Source organism: Mauremys reevesii, linkage group 10 (genome assembly GCF_016161935.1).
Source record: "Mauremys reevesii isolate NIE-2019 linkage group 10, ASM1616193v1, whole genome shotgun sequence".
NCBI classification, from domain to species: Eukaryota; Metazoa; Chordata; order Testudines; family Geoemydidae; genus Mauremys; species Mauremys reevesii.
The window spans coordinates 12,846,216-12,866,973 of record NC_052632.1 but is presented as its reverse complement, the minus strand read 5'-3'; the positions used below and the strand labels follow the sequence as shown (position 1 = coordinate 12,866,973).

Genomic DNA, 20,758 nt, shown 5'->3' with positions numbered 1-20,758 from the left:
ACTGCTTGCTTGCCCAAATGCGAGTCAGGCCAAATATGCACTATTCAAATAGCTTGCATGGAAAATCCCATTTCACAGGGGTTATTCAGTGCTGAATAAAAGGCCCAACCCCTAGGTACTGCATGAGGCTCATAAGACTTTCTACAAGAGGCATGAGAGTCTCCCCATGACTTCACTGCACTTTAGGACCAGGCTCTGAATAGATGTTTGGATGTAGATTTGATTTTGCTTTGGGGAACTCTAAATCTTATTAAACTGATCACATGACGTGGGGATGAGATGAAAGAGTAAATGAAAAACTTACACAGCTAGATGGTCTTGCATCTTTCCCTGCCTCTCTCACTGAGAAAAATCCTTCAATTGCATATCACAAACTGACAATTTAGCGATGACAATGAAAAAAAAAAAATCCGCAGTGACCTGTGTTTCTGCGAAGCATCCACCGAGCCTCTACTCTCAGAAGGGCTCCAGCCCAAAGTCTGTCAGAAAAGGATTTTAGTTTTTTCTGCTGAGCAGCAGTTACGTCCCTAACCGCAAAATAAATATATACACGTCCCTACTTGCCAAGATAAGTTCTGACTCAGAACAAAGTGAACTTGAAAAACCTCACAGTACTTAGTAATTTGCTCCTTTGACGAGACAATAAGTTATCCAGGTAGGGCAGTTACCACAAAGTTTAAATGCCATCTCTTCTCTCTCTCTACACACACACACACCCCAACAGAAAACACGTCTTCTGGTCTTTGCTTTAGATCCATGTCTTGTCTGTGCCCACATAGCATTATTCTGTAGATTGTTCCAATAATCCCCAGGAGAAGCCATTCTACCCTAATTTGTCCTTTGTGCCACTTCAGATCGTGACCATGTTTTTCTTATGGGTAAAAGAGATAAACATATGCTGGATCCTTGTATGTTTTTTCCCCTTTTACATTTTTGACATCTGTAACATAATCCCAGTTTCCTTTCCCCTACCCCAGCTTAGTATGATGTTTTAACATTTTTATAAAAACACAGGTTGTATTTTTCAGTATGGATGCTAATTTACTGCACTGTAATTCCTTGTCTCTTGGATTTCTATACGATATCTTGCATGAAAAACCTGTATATCCAACAGCCGGTGTAGAATTAAACCTTGGCTACAGAGACTTAGATGGCAGGAGACAAAAAACAAGGAGCTCCCAGAAGAAATTAGCACTCCCAGGTATTGACTTACAGCCACTCCCATTCTACTGAAATGTCAACCTGCCACAATACAAAAATAGATGTTTCTTTTTTAAAGGAGCTTTCTGATTCATGTAAACAGCCTGTTAAATAGCAGCTTATAACTTACTATGACTAATAAAACTCTTTAAAATCCCAAATTTACCAAAACTTAGAAAATATTCACCACCCCTACCCCCAAAGAATAGGTACCCACAATTGTGCTTCCAGTCAATGCTAAAATAAATCACCTTCCACAACTCTACTCGACAAAATCTCTTCCCTTTATGCAGTAAAAAGCAGTCTCATATTTCTATGATTTTACAGCTCCCGCCTCTAAACGGCTGGGGTTGCTGGATGCATTACATCTATTTTATTTTCTTTAGAATTCTGAATTAGTCTTTTGTTTTGAGCTTGTTAAAGGAAAGATGTGTCTTACCTATAGATTCCTTATAACTAAATAAGAGAAACACAGATATAGGTCAGCTGTTTACATTTAACAGCTGCCTGAACAGGTGTAATATAAAGCCTGGATCAAACCAGCTGTGCGCTTCAGTAGAAATGTCACCTGTGATTTCAGTCCAGACTGGAAGACTCCGAAAGTCAGTTATTTTTTGTTGTATTTATCAGAGGAAGAGTTGCTGTTTTGTTTTTATTTTTTGACGGTTCCTATTAGCTCTTGTTGAACACAGATTGACTCTGCCAAAGCTCTCCTGATGCAGTCACTTATCTCCTATGACATCACTCAGAGGTCCCCACTGATCCTTCATCCTTGCTTGTTGCACTGAACAAGTAATGAGCGTTTCAATTCCAGCACTGCTTAAATACAGTGGAAAAGACTGCGGCTTCGCTCCAGGATGGCTTCAGAGTCAGGAAAAGTGGGTGGAGGGATGTGTTCTCTCCCCCTCTTTTTTAAATGACTCAATGCCACCAATTAGGAAGCTTCTTTGCCCAGTTCAGAATGACACTCACAGCTGTTCCAGTTGACCGGTAAGGAAGCTTTAATACAGCACGGTTATACTCTAACTCCAAATTTGCAGAGAATACGGGACAGAATTGAAGGAAAGAGTCAAGTTAGCACAAAACCCTAAGACACCTGGCCCAGAAGGAAAAACATAACAAACACACAGCAAATTTCAGCATCACACTCCCATTTAACTGTTTTCTTTCCTACTAGGGAACATAATTTACATGTTAAAGATTCCTCTAAAATACTTTGGCATAAATATAAGACTGTTTCCTAACTGTGATGCAATCCTAGAAACATGTACTTGTAGTGTAAACCTTTAATATCTATTTCAGATTTCTGGTCTCCGCAGGAAAAGAATGTGCACTTGCCAAGTCAGGATTCCCCTCCCAGGGCTGGCCTCTGACACCCATTTCTCTCCCCACCATGGCCTGATTTTCATTCTTTAAATAAAAAAAAAAAGAAATCTCATTTAAGTTGGAAGCTCTTTCTGGCAGAGAGCTTCTTCCTTTATTTGCATGTGAAATGCCATGCGCACATATGGTGCTATATAAAATAAACAAGACACTATTTTGCTTACCTGTAACAGACTCAGATCCTAGCACTTCTGAGCTTGCATCCCCCCGATTCATTGGTTCACCCAACTGCAAACTTAAATCCATATCTCCATTAAGGATGTCTCCCATAATCACTCGGGCTTCGGGAGGGGATGGGGGGAGAACCCCAACAGGTACACACTCTAGCTTCCCAACTGCAGACTCAGGGACGGAAGAAGTTTCTGATATAGAAACAAATCCATCGGGACTTTTCACCATATTGGCAACTTTATCCAGCCAGGAGCCCTCAGCCTCTGGAACCAAGCTCTTTGCCCCCACGTCATCTGTAAGCTCAGCAGCAGCATTTATATTGTATGGCTGTGACTGTGAGAGAGACGCTTCCAGCATGGCATTGCTCTGCTCCTCTTGATCTTTTTTGGGCCAATCCAAGACCTGTTGCTGGGCTTCTTTCACTTCAAACCCAACTTCGCTCTCACTGGCCAAACAGATGGTGTCAGTGCTGGAGTCGCTGTCGCAGGGGGGTTCTTCTGCAATAGGCTGAAGTGATGCTCTGGAGAGTACATTGTTCATATCCTCCTCCTCTTCTGGATCACCTGGTACTGTGGATGTTTCAGCTACACCTAGAGGTGCCTTATTCTCAAAGGCAACAGAAGGTGCTTCCATAAAAGAGACCTCCTTTAATTCTGGTGCTTTGTTTTGCAGAGAGCCTCCCTGTGCCCCCGGACTGAGATCACATTCTTGGTTCAACATTGCGTCGGGAGGAGGGTCATTCTTTGCATCCAGCGATTTGTACTCTGATTCAGGCCCTTGTACAATACTTTCTTCTGCATCCACTGTTGCATTGTCATCTGCTTCCTGACAGGAGATTTCCCCTTTCAGCCCAATATCTGCGCTACTGTCAGTCACTGCAGACTCCTCGCCCTGACTGCAAACAGAGGATTTCACAATAGCAGCAGTAGCAGGCTCCTCGGACAAACCCTTTTCTTTGCCAAGTGTCCCACTTTCGCACAGCTCCTGACTGGGTTCAGCTTTACTCTCTTCAGCCGGCTGTGACAGACTTTGCTCATCAGAGCCCTCTTTTCCCCCACCGTCTTTAGGCAAACTAGTTTCTGCTGGTATCTCACCATGCACAGAACTGTCCTGTTCAGCAAGCACTGCTGTCTCTGCTACTGCTGCTACTTCCTGGTTTTGTTTAGATTCTTTATTATGAATTGCAGAGGGTGTGTCCATTAAATTATCCTGGATACACTCTGTGCCCAGGCCACATGAAGAGAAGACAGGATCATTACCATGCACAAACGCCTCCTGTCCTGGAGGTGCCACTGCAGCCTCTCTCTCCTGACCGATTGCCTGTCCCTGTTGTAAATCTTCTTTAAATAAGGGAGACGAGAATGATTTGATTTGCTTGCCAGCCGCCTCCTGTTCAGAAATGCTTTCTGATGCCACCAGTTGGTTTTGCAGAGGCTCTTTTCCTGCTGAGGACAAACCTGCGTCAAATGGAGGTTGTGACCCAGGCTCACATTTGCTAGCTGAAGCAGTGTCTGGTTTTAAGCTGTCACACATTTCACCTTTTAAAACAGCTTGAGTCTCAGGGTGGCAATTGCCAGCAGGCCCCTGGCCTTCCTCTGCCGAATCTGTGCTTCCTCTGCCAGTAGTTTCAGTTCCTGGTGACATCGTTTTAAGGGCTTCACTGTCACCTTCGCCTTCATTTACAATTGCGATGGTTTTACTGCTTTCAAGGGAACACACAGTCTCTGCATCACTTGGACCAGGCCTGTCAAGGGGACTGTTTTTCATTTCAGAATTATTCACCACATTGTCACTCAAAACCAGTTCATTCAGCCCAAGGTCTGCGTTTCCATCTTCCGCCTGCACGCCCTGCTCACCACTCTTACTATTGTTATTCACTTCCAAAACAACAGGCTCATGTTTCAATGCATTCTCTGAAACCTTTATTTCAGTCACAACCAGCAGCTCCTCTCCAGTGTTGGCAATCATACTCTGCCTCTGCTTTACAAGGGGTTCACCTTGGACTAAGCCTGCTGCCAAACCAATCTTTGCATTTTTGGTGTTTGGGTCTGTTCCACTCTCTTCGCTGCCACTTGTCTCCCAAAGGCCAACAGGGATAATATCACTGTTGACACGTGCATTTGCACTATCCTGTGCCTGCATCTCTTGTCCATCTCCACATTCCCCACCTTCTCTTGGAGATTTTGGTGATGCTGCAAGAAAGGGCTCTGTAGCATGGAATGACTCCCCACTTGCTGGGGGCTGCTCTTTCAGACTTGAAGTTCTTGAACCCCGGGTCTCATCCTCTCCATTCTCCACATGCTGCTGGATTGAAGCAGCATCCACCGACCCTGTACAGTTCTTGCATTCTGCCTGGCCCATAGCCACATCCACACCCTCCCAGGGCGTTTGGGCTTCGCATGTAGTTTCAGCCACAGGAAGAGAGCTTTCAGTTGTGCACTCTTCAACGATTTGCACTTCCTGTTGGGTATTATCTCTACTACACCGGCTGGCTCGACTCAAAACAACTCCAGTGGATGTCATTCCGGTTTCCTCATCTGTATTTCCACAGGATAGGCTTGCAGCACCGTTTACTCCAGCAGCCGAGCTCAGTGTGCAGTCATTTTTATCTGATACAGTCCCAGAGTCTACAATAGCGGCTGGCCCCTCCTCTTCCTTTTTACTCAACGTAGCTGCGTTTTTACTTTCACAGGAAAACCCTGGGTTCTCTATACGCGCCAGGCTCAACAAGTCCCTTGATGTGTCGTTAAGCACTTCCAGACTCCCACTGTCACATTGGTTCTCCTCGTGGCCCGTTGGGGCTGAGAGCTGCCTCACCTCAAAGCCAACCAGTGCAGAAGGGCATTCTTTGCTTCCTTCCGTTGGCATTTCTTCTGAGAGGGGGGCTGCAGCAGCCAGAAAACCCTCCACCTCTGTTCCTATATTGCAGTTATCCTCTGAAGTTCTCAGCTCAGGCTCTGGCTGTTTGGCTGCACTCTGAAAAGAGGGAAATGAAGACTATGACTATTTGTTGTGCTGTATGTCACACTCTCAAAGTGCACATGTTGATTTATCAGTCACCTGTACAATTCTTAAATCTGTAACATTAACTCGAGTGCATACAAAATGAGACCAGCCCCTCCCTCCATCTCTGCGTGTATATCCACTTGAACCACATTTACAAAATGTACTGGAACAGTAAATTGATCTTTTAAGTCTTGCCAGCCACTGGATATATTGAAGACTATTGCTTGAATGGATTTAAATTTAAACTCAGAAAAGAGCAGGATTTAAATTTAATTTGCAGTATTAAGTAAACATGCATTTGAATGTACAATCCAGCTCCAAAATGGCACATGCAGTTCTTTTCGAGACTGGCTCTGGGCTGAACTGCCACCCTGTAGGAGGATTACAGATCCCCTGTGTCTTTGGAAACACTGTATTAATCTGCCCCCAAAGCAGGAAGCAGCCACTTGCCACCATCCCCTGGGGGCTAGTAAAATACAGGATTTTCTCAAACAACCAATCCAAGGCTTGCTTACCACCTTTCCTCATTGCCCATTCCCTCCACAGCCCATCTCCCCGTGCTTGCTTCTTCTCCCACCCCACTCCCATACACCAAGTCCTCTGTCTCCAGCTCCTCCCCACCCTATGTAACACGCATTTTGGTTACAACAGCTGCTGACTATCCTGCTGTGTTTACAGTAACCCTAGTCATAAAATAAAACCACATAATAACAGAGACTGCTTGTAGCAAGGAATATGCATTATTAAATCTCTATAGTTCAGGTGTACAACAGCTCAGATGAGAAGTGTCAGTGGTGGGATATTCACCGGTGCAATGGGGTTGGCCAATTCCCTTGAACTACCCAGGCAAGCATAAAGTGGTTGCATAGAAACCCTTTTTTTTTTCTTGATTGATGTAATCCTTCCAGACTGCACATCTACTAAGAAGCTTACCTGTTCTTAAATACTGTTCACAATTTGGATCCCTGCAAGACTTAGCAGGTGCCATGCACTACCTAGGGTAGAATCTGATCGACAGAGACCATTTTGTCCCACTTCAGAGCAAAAGTTTAATCTCTAGTTCAGAACAAAAAAACCACACAAACTTTTTGAAAATGGATAATTATTTGAGGGGCTTTTCTCTCCAGAATTGGTTCCAAGGACCCTAAATGGGGTCACTCGCCCCACTCTGCACTCCCATGAAGTATAGCAAATATCTGTGCAAGCATGCAGATTTTAGAGCACTTAAAAGCATCATCCTTTAAACAGGAAGGACAGAGGGACAACGGTGGAAAAGGGCTCCTCTACATATCCATCTTCAGCATAGGAGGCTCTGAAAGGTGTACCATGATCTGATTCAGCTGAATCAGAACACCCCATGGAGATTAAGACAACTTGAAACAACAGCTCTGTGACACAAGAACTTTAGTTGTCTAACAAGAACTTTAGTTGTCTAACAAGAACTTTAGTTATAAGCTGGGGACGCACCAGTTGGAAGTAACGGAGGAGGAGAAGGACCTAGGAGTCCTGGTTGATCGCAAGATGACTATGAGTAGGCAATGTGATGTGGCCGTTAAAAAAGCTAATGCGGTCTTGGGTTGCATTAGGCGAGGTATTTCTAGTAGGGATAAGGAGGTGCTAGTCCCGTTATATAAGGCGTTGGTGAGACCTCATTTGGAGTATTGTGTGCAGTTTTGGTCTCCCATGTTTAAGAAGGATGAATTCAAACTAGAACAGGTACAAAGAAGGGCCACTAGAATGATCCGAGGAATGGAAGGCCTTTCGTATGAAAGGAGACTGGAGGAGCTCGGTTTGTTTTCCTTAACCAAAAGAAGGATGAGAGGAGATATGATTACACTCTTTAAATATATCAGAGGGATAAATACCAGGGAAGGAGAAGAATTATTTCAGCTCAGTGCTAATGTGGACACAAGGACGAACGGATATAAACTGTCAGTCAGGAAATTCAGGCTTGAAATTAGACGAAGTTTTCTATCCATCATGGGAGTTCATTAATGGATCAGTCTACCGATGTAAACAGTGGGGCGAAGGACCTCCACGACTTTAAGATTAAGCTAGATAAGTTTATGGAGGGGATGGTATGATAGGATAACGGGCTTAGTCAATAGGTCAATTATGTGCCTGGTATGATGTAACCTTTTCCAGAGGGTTTGGCTGGAGAGTCTTGCCCGCATGCTCGGGGTTCAGCTGACCGCCATATTTGGGGTCGGGAAGGAATTTTCCTCCAGGGAAGATTGGCTATGGCCCTGGAGGTTTTTCGCCTTCCTCCGAAGCATGGGGCAGGGTTCACTTGCTAAGGAGTGGGTGGATCGGCTTATGTGGCCTGCATCTTGCAGGAGGTCAGACTAGATGATCATAATGGTCCCTTCTGATCTTGAATTCTATGATTCTATGATTCTATGATTCTACATGGTGGACAGTCCATTCATCTTAGTGAATGTTCCCAACCCACTTTAGAGCCTATGATATACATGGTATGCCCGTTCTCAGCTCCCCATTCAAATGGGCAGGACTTCAGATCTTGGCTCAACTGAGGAAGATGGGGAGGGGGACTATAGACGAGCATGGGCCCCCTAGATCCTGACCCACACATGGGTGGCAGTATGAGAGGCTCAGACACACCCAGAGGTGCAAGGTACCCCATAGCTCAGCTGGGGGGGGGGGCAGAAAGGGGACTTAGAACCACTAGAGACATGAGAGCCCACCAGATATGTCTGGGATATGGACATACACAAGGGAGGAGGTAATGTGAGACTGACAAGTGCCCCTGCCCCTATTCTCCCCTCTGCCACACACCCCCACAGCCCCCTTCCCACTGCAGGGGGGAGGGATAGCTCAGTGGTTTGAGCATTGGCCTGCTAAACCCAAGGTTGTGAGCTCAATCCTTGAGGGGGCCACTTAAGGATATGGGGCAAAAATCAGTACTTGGTCCTGCTAATGAAGGCAGGGGGCTGGACTTGATGACCTTTCAAGGTCCCTTCCAGTTCTAGCAGATTGGTATATCTCCAATTTTTATTTATTTATTATTTAGTACCCCTCCATTGTCTCTAACCCCCGAGCCTCCTTCACCTGATCCCTCAACCTCTTTCCCCCCTTGCAGTTATCCCCCTTCTCATAACCACCCTCTCCTCGCTGCAGCCCCACACACCTCTCCCCTCACTCACCCCACCACTCCCGGGAAATATTTGCATAGCTAATTTTCCCCCAAAGACTTTGGAAGAGGTAACGGGGTTGGGTGCATAGTCGGGATGCACTGGCAGAGCTCGAGGTGCCACCCCCGTCTCACCTGAGCCCCCAACCTTTCTCCCCTCCCCACCATCACCATTTATCCCCCTCCCTTTAATCCCACCTCCCCACGCTGCAACCCCACACCCCTCTCCCCATACTTCCCCACTTTTCGACCCCAATGCCCCTCCGTTCCCAGGGAGCACTCACATGCCTAATTTCCCCCAAAAAATACTTTGATCCCATGACCTCTCAAACGCAAATAACTACTTATGATTCACAAATTGTAGCAACCTCCGGCCATTCAGTTCAAAACTCCTTTCGTCTTAGGTGGTGGTTTGTGTTTAACATGTCGTTTGGTTATGTTAATGACAGGATGAATTCACAGCCATCAAGAGGTCTCTGATTCATCAGTCATTAGTAAGACTAAGATTTTCTCATGCCAATTTTTAGTAAAAAAGTCACAGACAGGTCACAGCCAATAACCAAAAATTCACAGAAATATCGTGACTTTTACTAAAAATAACCCTGAGAAAATAGGGAGTGGGCGGGCCCCCCAACACCCACCGCTGCTGACGCTCACAGTGGCTAGGAGCGGCGGGCCCCACTGCCCGTGGAGGCTCAGAGCTCCAGGACTGGCAACTGGGAGTTGATGGGGCCCCCTCCCCCAGCTCTGAACTTGGGGGGCCCCCCCACTGCCCTCATGGGTGGGAGCTCCAGGGGCCACCTGCCACCCGTGGAACTCCAAGAGCCGTCGCACCTGGGAGCTCCGAGGCGACCTGCTGCCCGCAACAGCTGGGACCTGCGGGGGCCCCGGCTGCGGCTCAGAGCTCCAGAGGCTTGGAGCTCCAGGCAGGCGCCTGGGAGTTGTGGGCCCCCCCCCCCCCACACACACACACATACAGCTCAGAGCTCCAGGGCCGGCAGCTGAGAGCTCTGGTGCCTCCACTGGCTGACAAATCCAGCCCCGTGACCCCAGGGCTGAAGCAGAAATTGTCACGGACGACACTGGAAATGACGGATTTCGTGACATAATTGTAGCCTTAGTCATTAGTACCTCTCAGTTTAACAGTACAAGGCAGCAGAAAGAAACTGATTTTTTGGAGTTGGGGCTGTAACTCAGGACCCCAATTTGGATCACTAATGCTACCTTGCACCCCTATGAGGCACACCACATTTCAAAGCTATCCAATTAACTATTTGGATTTTAGAACACTTACAAGAGTCAAGCTTTGAAACATATAAAATGGTGGGAATGGAAGCCATTTTAGCCATTTTTCTATATCGGTGCATGCAGAGTGTAAATATGTACATTTACTTAAATACCATTCTCAATTTGGGGGTCTCAAAGATTTTGTGGATGCCATGCACTACTCTGGATAAAACTCAACAGATTGAGACCATTTTGACCTGCATCACATCAATAGTTTAATCCCTAGCTCTGGGCAAAGAAACCCACCTAGAAACTTTTCTTAAATGGCTATTTAGGGGAAGAGAGGGGCTTGTATCTCCAGAACCCCGTGCTCATATGACTCCAAATTTGGGTCTTTAATGCCACCAAGCACCCACCTGAGGCACACCAAATTAAAAAAAAAATTGACTAAGCATATCAGTTTTAGAGGACTTAGAAGCGTTAACCTTTAAACAGATGTCATGATGCAACCTTAACTATAGGGGTGCTCCCGTGCCACTACAATGACAGACCATGCAGTTCTAAACTTGCGATGCTGTCCAAGCTCCATGGTGGGTTAGAATGCACATAAATGACTGAGAAGGAGTGGGCATTGGCTGGAAATACTGCTCTATCATGAAGAAAGAACACATGATAGATCCATTTGTGTGGGTGCGCAACTGAACAAGTTCAAATGGAGTGTCAGCTGTCTGGTGGCTTCCCACCCTGCAGCAGAGCACAGGGAATGCTCTACTGGTTTCCAGCCAATACAGAAAAACACAAACAAAACTGACATTTGTTGTGGAACAAGCAAGGTTTTGAAAGAGAGGGGGAGTGGGAGCCTTCACATCCTCGCAGTGAAGTCAGACTGCTGATAGACTGAAAAATAGAGCCTTCTCCAGAGAAAGCCAACTGGCTTTCAGCTGAGCCTAAATGAAGTAATTGCAGGGCTGCTTTCCAAATTCAAATCAGATTAGATTTGAAGTGAAACAGGTCTGGAAAAAAAATCTAAACATAGCTTTTCTGATTTCATTGTCAGACAAAATGAACCCGTCAGGCATCTGCACCATCAAAAAGAAACATGCTTGGTACGTTAGACATATTTTACTGTCATCTGGTGGTAAGGGGAGGCAAAGTGAGGTGATTCCAACACTTGCTTTGGTTTGCCACTTGCATCACCAGTACCAGTATCACCAATACCACCAGCTGAAACCCAGAGTTGCTACCATTCTGTATTCAGACGACAGTGAGGACTGCTGTTCAGAATGATCAGTGTGCTAAAACTTCAACTAGTAAAAATGAAAAATACTCCTCCGACCTCCTCCTTTTTATCTCTTAATGAAAAAGGAGTAGTAATATTTAAATACAACAACTCTGCGGGCTGTAACTCTTCATGTAGACACTACCTATGCCAACAGCAGGGCTTCGCTCATTGGCATAGGTAATCCACTGCCCTGAGAGGTGGTAGAGAGGTCAACAGAAGAATTCTTCCATCAACCTATTGCTGGTCTACACCAGGGGTTAGGGTGGTATAGCTACAGTACCTCTTTCAGGAGTTTGATATTTCATATCCCTGTGAGACGTAGCTATCCCAAAGTAAATTCCTAGTGTAGGACAGTCCTAGGATGGTAGAATTAAACAAAAACATACAGACATCTGAAAGGAATGGTTGGACACACAAGGAAAACTGTACAGTTCTGCAGCAGCTGTAAAATCCTGACCACCATTTTGCATTTCACCGTCTGAAGAGGGTCTCCCTGGCACCTCTGAGAGTGGAATTTTGCAAAGACCTCAGCCTTGACCTAATTGCAGATCCTATGATCAAGCTCCCAGTGACTTCAATGGGCGCAGTATCGGGCCAATGCCAAGTGCTTCTGAAAACCCCACCATGAACTCCTACAGCATTTAACAGGAGTGGACTCACCCTCAGAATCCTGCACGGAGGTACTAAAGAAGAGTGTACAATGCTCCCACTACCTCTCCTCTGGCCTTTCCCCTCAACCAGAGTGCTGCTTCCTGGGAGATCTATTATTGTCTTCTCCCAGACAAAAACATTCCCATCTCCCTAGCCCTCTATTAACCCCAGCCAGTACCAGAACCCACCTCACACTCCCCGCCCACTGACCCAACCACCCTGCAGGGAACTACCCTGTGCTCCAAACAATTTTCTTTTGCCCTCAGGCTGCAACTCGCCTTCTCCATGCAGGGACGAGTCAGGATCTGGAAGCAGAGAAAGGCAGAGTACATGAGGAAGGAGGTGCAGGGCAGGATTTGCTTCTCACTAGAGAGTCCTGACCGAGCTCCACCTCCCAGATGGCAGAAAACTTCCCTTCATCCTAACAATGCCTTTAGTAGAGCCCCACTCCCAAATCAGAGGAAAGCAGACAGTTCCCAGGTAAGATACCCCTGGGCATTAGTTAATTACCATATATACTCGTTCATCAGCTGAATATTTTTGGTAAAAAGTGATGCATCAAAGAGCGGGGGTCAGCTTATAAATGAGCCTACACCAACATTTGATGATTTTAAACTTTATGGAATCATTGAATTAAATATCTAATACATTATCATTTTGTTTACCTGAAGCGTCTGCAGGCACGGAGCCCCGCAGCTCCCAGTATCCACGGTTTGCCATTCCCAGCCAATGGGTGCTGCGGGAAGTGGCGCACCACGTCCCGCAGCTCCCATTGGCTGGGAACGGCAAACCGCGGAGACTCGAAGCTGAGGGTCTCCATGCCTGCAGACGCACCAGGTAAACAAAACGTCCAGGCCCGCTAGCGGCTTACCCTAACGGGCCAGGAGCCAAAGTTTGCCAATCCCTGAAATATAGAGTTGGCTTATGAAAGGGTCATATACTTTTTGCTATTTTTACCTAACCATCTTGGGGGGCTGGCTTATAAACGAACGGGCTAATGAAAGAGTATATATGGCATATCTAAGTTAAGAAACAGTTTCTTACTGTAACTGTGGTTCTTCGAGATGTGATGGTCTAGTGTCATTTGTAAATCCCTATGTGAGCACTGCCTAGGTGCACAGTTTCTTACAAGATACCTGGAAGCTCAAGATAACAGCAGCAGGCAGCCGAGGTACATTTACACTCAGTGTATTGCCCTGTCCCTTTCTCACCGTGTGCTGGTGGCTTGCTATGAATTTCTGGAGTTGCTCTATGTCATGCTCCATGCTGGCCTTTGCTCCTTCCTTGGCTTCAGCCGTTAGCGTATAAACATTCAGCCCACAGTGATATTTCACACAGTAGTCCCCCGAGTGCACTATATGAGACAAAGTGCTCCAAGAGTCTGGTTCACCAGCTTCCTCTCTGAAATAAAACAAACCCAGGTTAACACATAAACGAGACTGAAATGCTGTGATGCAGTGACACACATGCCTTGGTTGGATACTCATCTAGTCAATGGCCCAAGCAAAAGAGACTACAAGGTGGTTTACTCTGCAGGCGAGGTGGTCAGGCCAAGAAACACATACGCTCCCCAATCTTGGCAAAGGGAAATGAACTGGAGTTGAGAGTTAGAGTCAATGACAAGCTACATCCCAAAAAGTCCTGCCGAGTCTTATCGACCTGGAGTTTCCAAGCTGTCAGAAGGTTATAGCAAGTAGTGACGACAGGCAAAGTGATTGCTTTCTAAAGTGAATTTAATGCAGACTACGGTGGCTAGGTTGACAGCCCTAGAGTGGGATCTGTCTCCTAATCTGTGGAATAAGGACTGTAGGGCAATAGGCAAACAGCATAACAACTTTTATGACAGAAACATTCCTCTGGGGATCAGACTGAGACAATCAACTCACTTCACAGAGTGCAAGCAGCCATCATGTGGTAGCAATTTTCAATCATTACTGAACTGGACTTGATTTGAACGGCTGGCCTAAAGGGGAAGATCTTATATGACCATTCTTACATAACAGTTAGGTCACCAATATCCTGAGGTATCAAGTCCCTCTACAATAGGATTATTGATTTCATTATAGAGCTTCCCATTTTGTCAGTTTACAGTAACAAAATCTTTAAAAAAGGGTCAGTCCTGTGGGGAAAAAGAAAAAGAAAACCATGCCGCTGTGTCCACTAGCACAGAGCTTTAAAGCTATAAGTAAATTACATTCTGATTTACATAAAATGAATACAGTAATAGTCAAAATACTGCCACCTTCACTACAAACTTCAGAGTATGACTACACTGACAGAAGAACAGAGGCACACCCATATGGAACTTTTCCTGTCCCTAATTGTTAGGAAAATTGTTATGATTCTAACTGTTAACATGAACTCAGATACCACAGTAAATGGCACAGTTTAAGAACCGGAACTGAAAGAAGACAGTCAAATAGAATTTCCATTAAGGTTACAAGCCAAATTCAGGCCTAGCAGAAGTTTGCATTTGAGAGTGATGCCTGTGATAAAGATTGAATTTGAATCTAAAAGTATAAATCATACCGATGTGCTGTGCTGTATCACAGTGTGATTGGCCCTTTAAGGGGAGTTGGGCCCAGCACAGGTGTGCTAGATCAGCAACCTTCCAGCTGAAGCTGATCAGTTAGGAATCAGAACCCAGATTTTTAAAAGGTATTTAGGCATTACTGTGCTCAGCATTCCAATGTCTAACAGATTTAGGAGCCTAAATCCAATTTTCAAAAGTCATTTGAGGAGCCTAAATTCCATGAACTGTCAATGAGATTTTGGTTCCAAGGTGCTGAAATCTCTTTTTTAAAATGAGATTTGGGCTACGTCTACACTGCACTTTTGTCATTATAACTCGGGGTAGGCAACCTATGGCACGTGTGCCAAAGGCGGCACACAAGCTGATTTTCAGTGGCACTCACACTGCCCAGGCCCTGGCCACTGGTCCAGAGGGCTCTGCATTTTAATTTAATTTTAAATGAAGCTTCTTAAACATTTAAAAACCTTATTTACTTTACATACAACAATAGTTTAGTTATATATTATACACTTACAGAAAGAGACCTTCTGAAAACGTTAAAATGTATTACTGGCATGCAAAACACCTTAAATTAGAGTGAATAAATGAAGACTCGGCACACCACTTCTGAAAGGTTGCTGGCCCAGTTATAACTTTTGTCACTCAGGGGTGTGAAAAAAACCACACCCCTGAATGACAAAAGTTTTGATGCCGAAAAGCACCGGTGTGGACAGTGCTTTGTTGGTGGGAGATGCGCTCCTAGTGATGAAGCTACCGCCCCTCACTGGAGGTGGTTTTATTTTGTTGCTTGGAGAGCTCTCTCTCGGCAACAGAGAGCGGCTACATTGCGCATCTTACAATGGCGTGGCTGCAGTGGCACAGCCATGCCATTGTAAGGTGTGTGGCGTAGACACAGCCTTGGGCTCTTACATCAGTGGAGCAAATATTCAATCTGCATTTGCTATGTCAGAAAGTGCTGGAGAATGATGGGAGAGTGGCCCATGCCTTTGTGGATTATGCTAAGGCATTTGATAGCATATGGCACAAACCTCTTTGGGCAATCCTGTGGCTGGTCGGAGCCGGGGAAAATGTAATAAGGCTCATAACAAATCTCTATGGAAACAAGATGGCTTCAGTGTGCATGAGTAACGCAGCTGGTTTGACATGAGGATAGATGTCAGACAGGGCTGCATGCTACCACCAACCCTCTTAAACTGTTACATTGAGGAAATTTTTAAAAGATCCACTAATGAAAGCCTACAGGAGGGCATACCTGTCAGTGGACAAAAATTAGTCATCTGCGTTTCACCAATGATGTTAATCAGATAGGACTGTTGCAAGAAGAGGAGCACAAATTGCTGGAAAGAATAGCGGTGGAAATAGATATGTTAGGTCTAAAGACATCACACGAAAAGACAAAGACAATGGTAACATCTAAATCTGCTGGAAAACTGAGATATTTCTATCCAAATCTGAATTGGAGTGTGGTGAGCACTTCAAATACCTAGGTAGCATGATGACAAGAGACTCTAAACATCACTTAGAGCAGGGGTCGGCAACCTTTCAGAAGTGGTGTGCGAGTCTTCATTTATTCGCTCAGATTTAAGGTTTCTCTATCAACACTAGCAGCAGATAGTGGGCACGGTCGGGTGGAGCTACCCTGAGACAGTTTTATACACTATATATATTGCAAAGAACAATCCTGTACTGACAGTGGCTGATGGACTAGCCGCCCTAACAGATTTTTTCTAATTTCTATGACTCACTTCAAATTAATCCATGATTCATCCAAATCAAGCCCAGTCTAAATGGACCTGATTTTCCTCTCTTTTTCCACAGTGTAACTCAATTGACTTCAATGGAATTGCTCCTGATTTATTCAGAATCAGAATCAATATTTCAATAAAGAAAGAGAAGGTAATGTACAGTTTTCTATTACAAATGGCTGTTTCAACTTCTGTAAAACCAACCATCAAACCCCTGCAATCCAAGTTATTTTATGCTTTTAATAGCTCAGTTAACTGGACAAATGGCCCTTCTTTATCAAGGAAACACAGACATTTCTGTCTGAGCTACTTTTCTTTTCAGCTGTCATATATGAGAAATCACTGTACTTAGAGCAGCTTTCGGAACACAATGAAGCAGTCATGGTGAAAAGCCCATTCTCCAATTCATGAGAGCAACATCAGCGAGATTAAAGAGAACTAAGCACAGCAGCCTTTGTCAATTTCCCATCAGCTTCAAGTATATTTGCGAGCATCTTCAAACAGGCATCCACAAAGCAATCTGCAGAATTCAGGATTATGAATGACTTCACAAACATCAAAATTCAGAAATGAATTACAGAGTAACTACGCCTATCTGTTTGCCTCTAATGAAATTCACCACCTTCACAGAAGTATGCCAGATTTATGCAAATAATTACTTCCACACACAAAGAAAAAAATCTCTTTCATATACAAATTTCATGCTGAGGGTTAAACTGAACATTTCCATAATGGTGCGTAAACCTTGTTAAGTAGGAAATTACATCTCACATCCAGGCAGTCGCAGGGGACTATTAGCTCAGTATGCAATAACAGTCATCTGTACCATGCCCAAATGAAACAAAGATATACCAGATGGCCTGCATCTACCACCCTTACTCCACGAGTTGTCCCACTGAGGACCGTGATGAGTCTTCAGCGAATGGGACTCCTCCCAGAGGAAGGTATTGCCACAGCTCAGGGCAACTGCACTTGTATTTCCCCTGTGTAGCCCAGCAAAGGCACCCATTCTTCCAGCTCCCCAGCTGTCCCTCTCTTGAGCAGAGACCTGCATCTCACTCTCTGCTGACTGGGGTTTTTCCAGACTCTGAGTTCCCCAGCAAGTCAGACTGCCTAAATTTATAAATTTAAATAAAATTTATTCAACCGTGTACAGGGGTTAGTGTTTTAATGCATCTCAAATTTTACTTCAGCCTCCAGATATGAGTAATTAAAGTTATGGAAAGATACCAAAAACCTTATAAATCACTCCTAAAGACTGTCACTGAGTTTGGCAAGGACAAATTTCATGTTGATGGTAATGTGCTGTTCAGTACTGTAGGAGCAAGGCTGTAGATACAAATGGCAATTTATTTTATTATAATGAGTGATGGCACTGGTAGGCTTTGAACCTGTTTAAAAATTGTAAGTAGATCAGTAAAAGAATGTGTTCAACTGAATATGGTAGCTACGGAAACTAAAGCTCAGAGTTTCATTTTAATCACAGAAAAGCACGCATTTTTATGGTTTTTTAATCAGAAAATTTTGGGGGTTTTTATCATGAAAAACTAGGATCCCTGTTGATCAGATCTACGCTGTGAGAGTATCCACACAGCACTGAATAAAGTTCCAGGATAAAAACTGGGATGAATTCTCTGCTCTCAGTCCCTGTTTTAGTTGTTCTAAAATCCTAATCAGAAAAAAAAATATTCCTGGAGGGAAGAAATTTGTTTCTTTAGGGATGAACAGTGTTTGCATCCAAGCAGGAAAAATATTTACCAGGCCATCCTGCAGCTACAGAAACATCTCAGATTAGGATGCAAGCCCAAAAAGGAGTGACAGCCAAAGCAATTAACCCAAATCATTGCTACCACCAAAGTAATTCAGGCCATGACCATGACGTACTGAATCCAAGAAACTAATTTGACTGGTCACACCCTAGTGCAGTTAGTACATTTGAAATGTAAAACAGCACAATATATTTTCATGTCCAAAGGCTGTCCAAGTAGATCATTTGCTCTTCTCTGGTGAATGGCACTTAAGAAACAAAACAGATTTAATGCAGCAGAGCAAATACGATGGCTCTGCGTCACTATCTTGCAAACGGAAAGAGATAGAAATCTGCAGCTCTACAGCAAGTCTTAGAACTTCCTGCAACTACTGATGAGATATTTTTAAGAAGAGGGAAGAAGAATGAGAAGGGGAAAACAAAATGTGCTTCAAAAACCAGAGAGATGCATTTGCAATTGGACTCTGTGGTCCTAAGTGCAAAGTTTCAGATATTGATTTGCAAAGGTTTGAAAATCATATGGAGTCCTGTCAGGGTGGGTGTGTGTGGATAGGGGTTGGGGCAGTGAGGGGACAGGGAGCAGGGAGGGTTGGATGGAGGTGTGGTCTGGGGGGGGCAGTTAGGGGCGGGGCGTCTTGGGAGGGGGTGGTCAGGGGACAAGAAGCTGGAGGGGTGGATGAGTTGGGAGTTCTGAGGGGGGCAATTGGGGCAGGAAGTGGGAGGGGTGGATAGGGGGCGGGGGCCAGGCTGTTTGGGGAGGCACAGCCTTCCCTACCTGGCCCTCCATACCGTTTCGGAACCCAATTGTGGCCCTCAGGCCAAAAAATGTGCCCACTCCTGCACTAGACAATCTATTCAGATTTTAGTGAGTGCTCTGTGACAGAACAGCGCAAACAGCTTCAATAATTCTCACAGTTAGATCCTTCACTATTGAAATTTAATGACACCGATGACCGGGTCACCATTAAAAAGTCAACATTTCCCCAAAGTTACCACAATGGTATGTCAGATCCCAGAGTATTTCCCTAGTCCTAGAAGGGAATTCTATTATGTGGTTGTCCTGGGTAAATAACTTTTAATGGTAAGAACCATTCGTGAAAATACTATCATGGCTGAGAGGATACAATGACCTCCCAGCTGAAATAGTATTCACTACCATTGTGCAGAGGCAATGCAAAGTAATCTGGAAATATAGCCTCTCAGAACTACAATAAAACAGAAGTTTAATACTCACCAGTGACATTTTCAAATAAATTGTTTGGGTTAAGGGATCTACAGCAACACGCTCAGGTGATTAACTTTTCACCAACTACCACACCTGACTGTGTGGATGTGTGGATGTGAGAGTTTGTGTATGAGAGAGATTTTCACATTTTAGGTGCCTCCAGAAATAGGCAGGAAAGCAGAAACAAATATATTATGGGCCACTCGCTAATTTGAATGCTTTCTGAGGTGGCAACAAAGAGTTAAAATTTTACTTGTGTAATAGTGACTAATTCCTTACCATACTGCATATGGAAGTGAACAGAAGCAGGGTAGAAGATTAGGACACTAATAATTCTGGATTGTGTAACCAGCGCTCCCCAGTAAAAGGTGAAATGTTCAACAAATGATTTCAAAATGCCTTACACTGTAATTTGGGAAATGTTCAGACCACTGATAAATACCAGACAATATAAAATTCCTGTCAGAAAGGTGGTTTAATTTGCATCCCTTCTTTAATAAATGTTCACAGATTTTTATATCCTCAGATAGTATGAAAAAATATTTTCAGTGTAATTCATACTTCTTCCCATAAAGGGACTACACTCTTAAACCAAGCATTTTTTCAGGCCTCTATGCAGGCTGTAAAATAAGAAACCAAAACAGCAACACTGATATGATATGTACTTGCAGGCAAATTAGCTCACATACTATACAGACATAATTGCCTGTTATTAAATTAATTCTTCCTTTTGTTTTATATTCACACCAACTATCTTGAATTCAAAAAGATTGGTACCTCTTGGCATTCACCTCTAGAGATCCAATACCGTAGCACTCAACATTACCAAAGGAACCAAAATAGCCTATTAAAGGTAATTAGTGACGAAAAGGGATGGCTGAATTTTGCATAGCTGATGGTCTCATTGGAAACTTAGGGTAAGCCTGGGAGCTGCAAGTATTTAGGATAAAATGGAGCAGATTAACCCATCCTCATCTTTAATACACAGGTGTGGCCAATGGAAACTGCCTGAGCATGCAATGTTCTACCTGTATCCAAACAAAGGTTTCTCTGGTCAAGATGAGCGTTGCATAATGGGACATGTTGTCTCTGCAGGACACACCTACATAATGAACATGCATAACTACAGGCTATGTTAGAACTCTATGGAAGGCTACATTTTGCCTATAAGCCACCCCTTCAACTATATCTTAAATAAAATTTAAATTAATGGAGATATCCTATCTCCTAGAACTGGAAGGGACCTTGAAAGGTTATTGAGTCGAGTCCAGCCCCCTGCCTTCACTAGCGGGACCAAGTACTGATTTTGCCCCAGATTCCTAAGTGGTCCCCTCAAGGGTTGAACTCACAACCCTGGGTTTAGCAGGTCAATGCTCAAACCACTCAGCTATCCCTCCCCTCCTTCTATTGGATATA

The 20,758-nt window shown here is 44.3% G+C and overlaps 1 protein-coding gene across 13 annotated transcripts in view; it reads right to left on the bottom strand.

Annotated features, from left to right (window-relative positions):
- AKAP13 (A-kinase anchoring protein 13) overlaps window positions 1–20,758 on the bottom strand; it is a 337,762-nt gene that overhangs the window by 147,563 nt on the left and 169,441 nt on the right. For 12 of the 13 annotated variants that reach the window (XM_039490381.1, XM_039490379.1, XM_039490382.1 and 9 more), the window contains 3 exons: window positions 13,283–13,472; window positions 12,350–12,376; window positions 2,748–5,730 (listed from right to left, as the gene is read on the bottom strand). In XM_039490381.1, the coding sequence (XP_039346315.1) occupies window positions 2,748–5,730; window positions 12,350–12,376; window positions 13,283–13,472 (3,200 nt within the window). The remainder of the gene's footprint in view (window positions 1–2,747; window positions 5,731–12,349; window positions 12,377–13,282; window positions 13,473–20,758) is intronic. The other variant, XM_039490387.1, reaches the window with a different exon arrangement.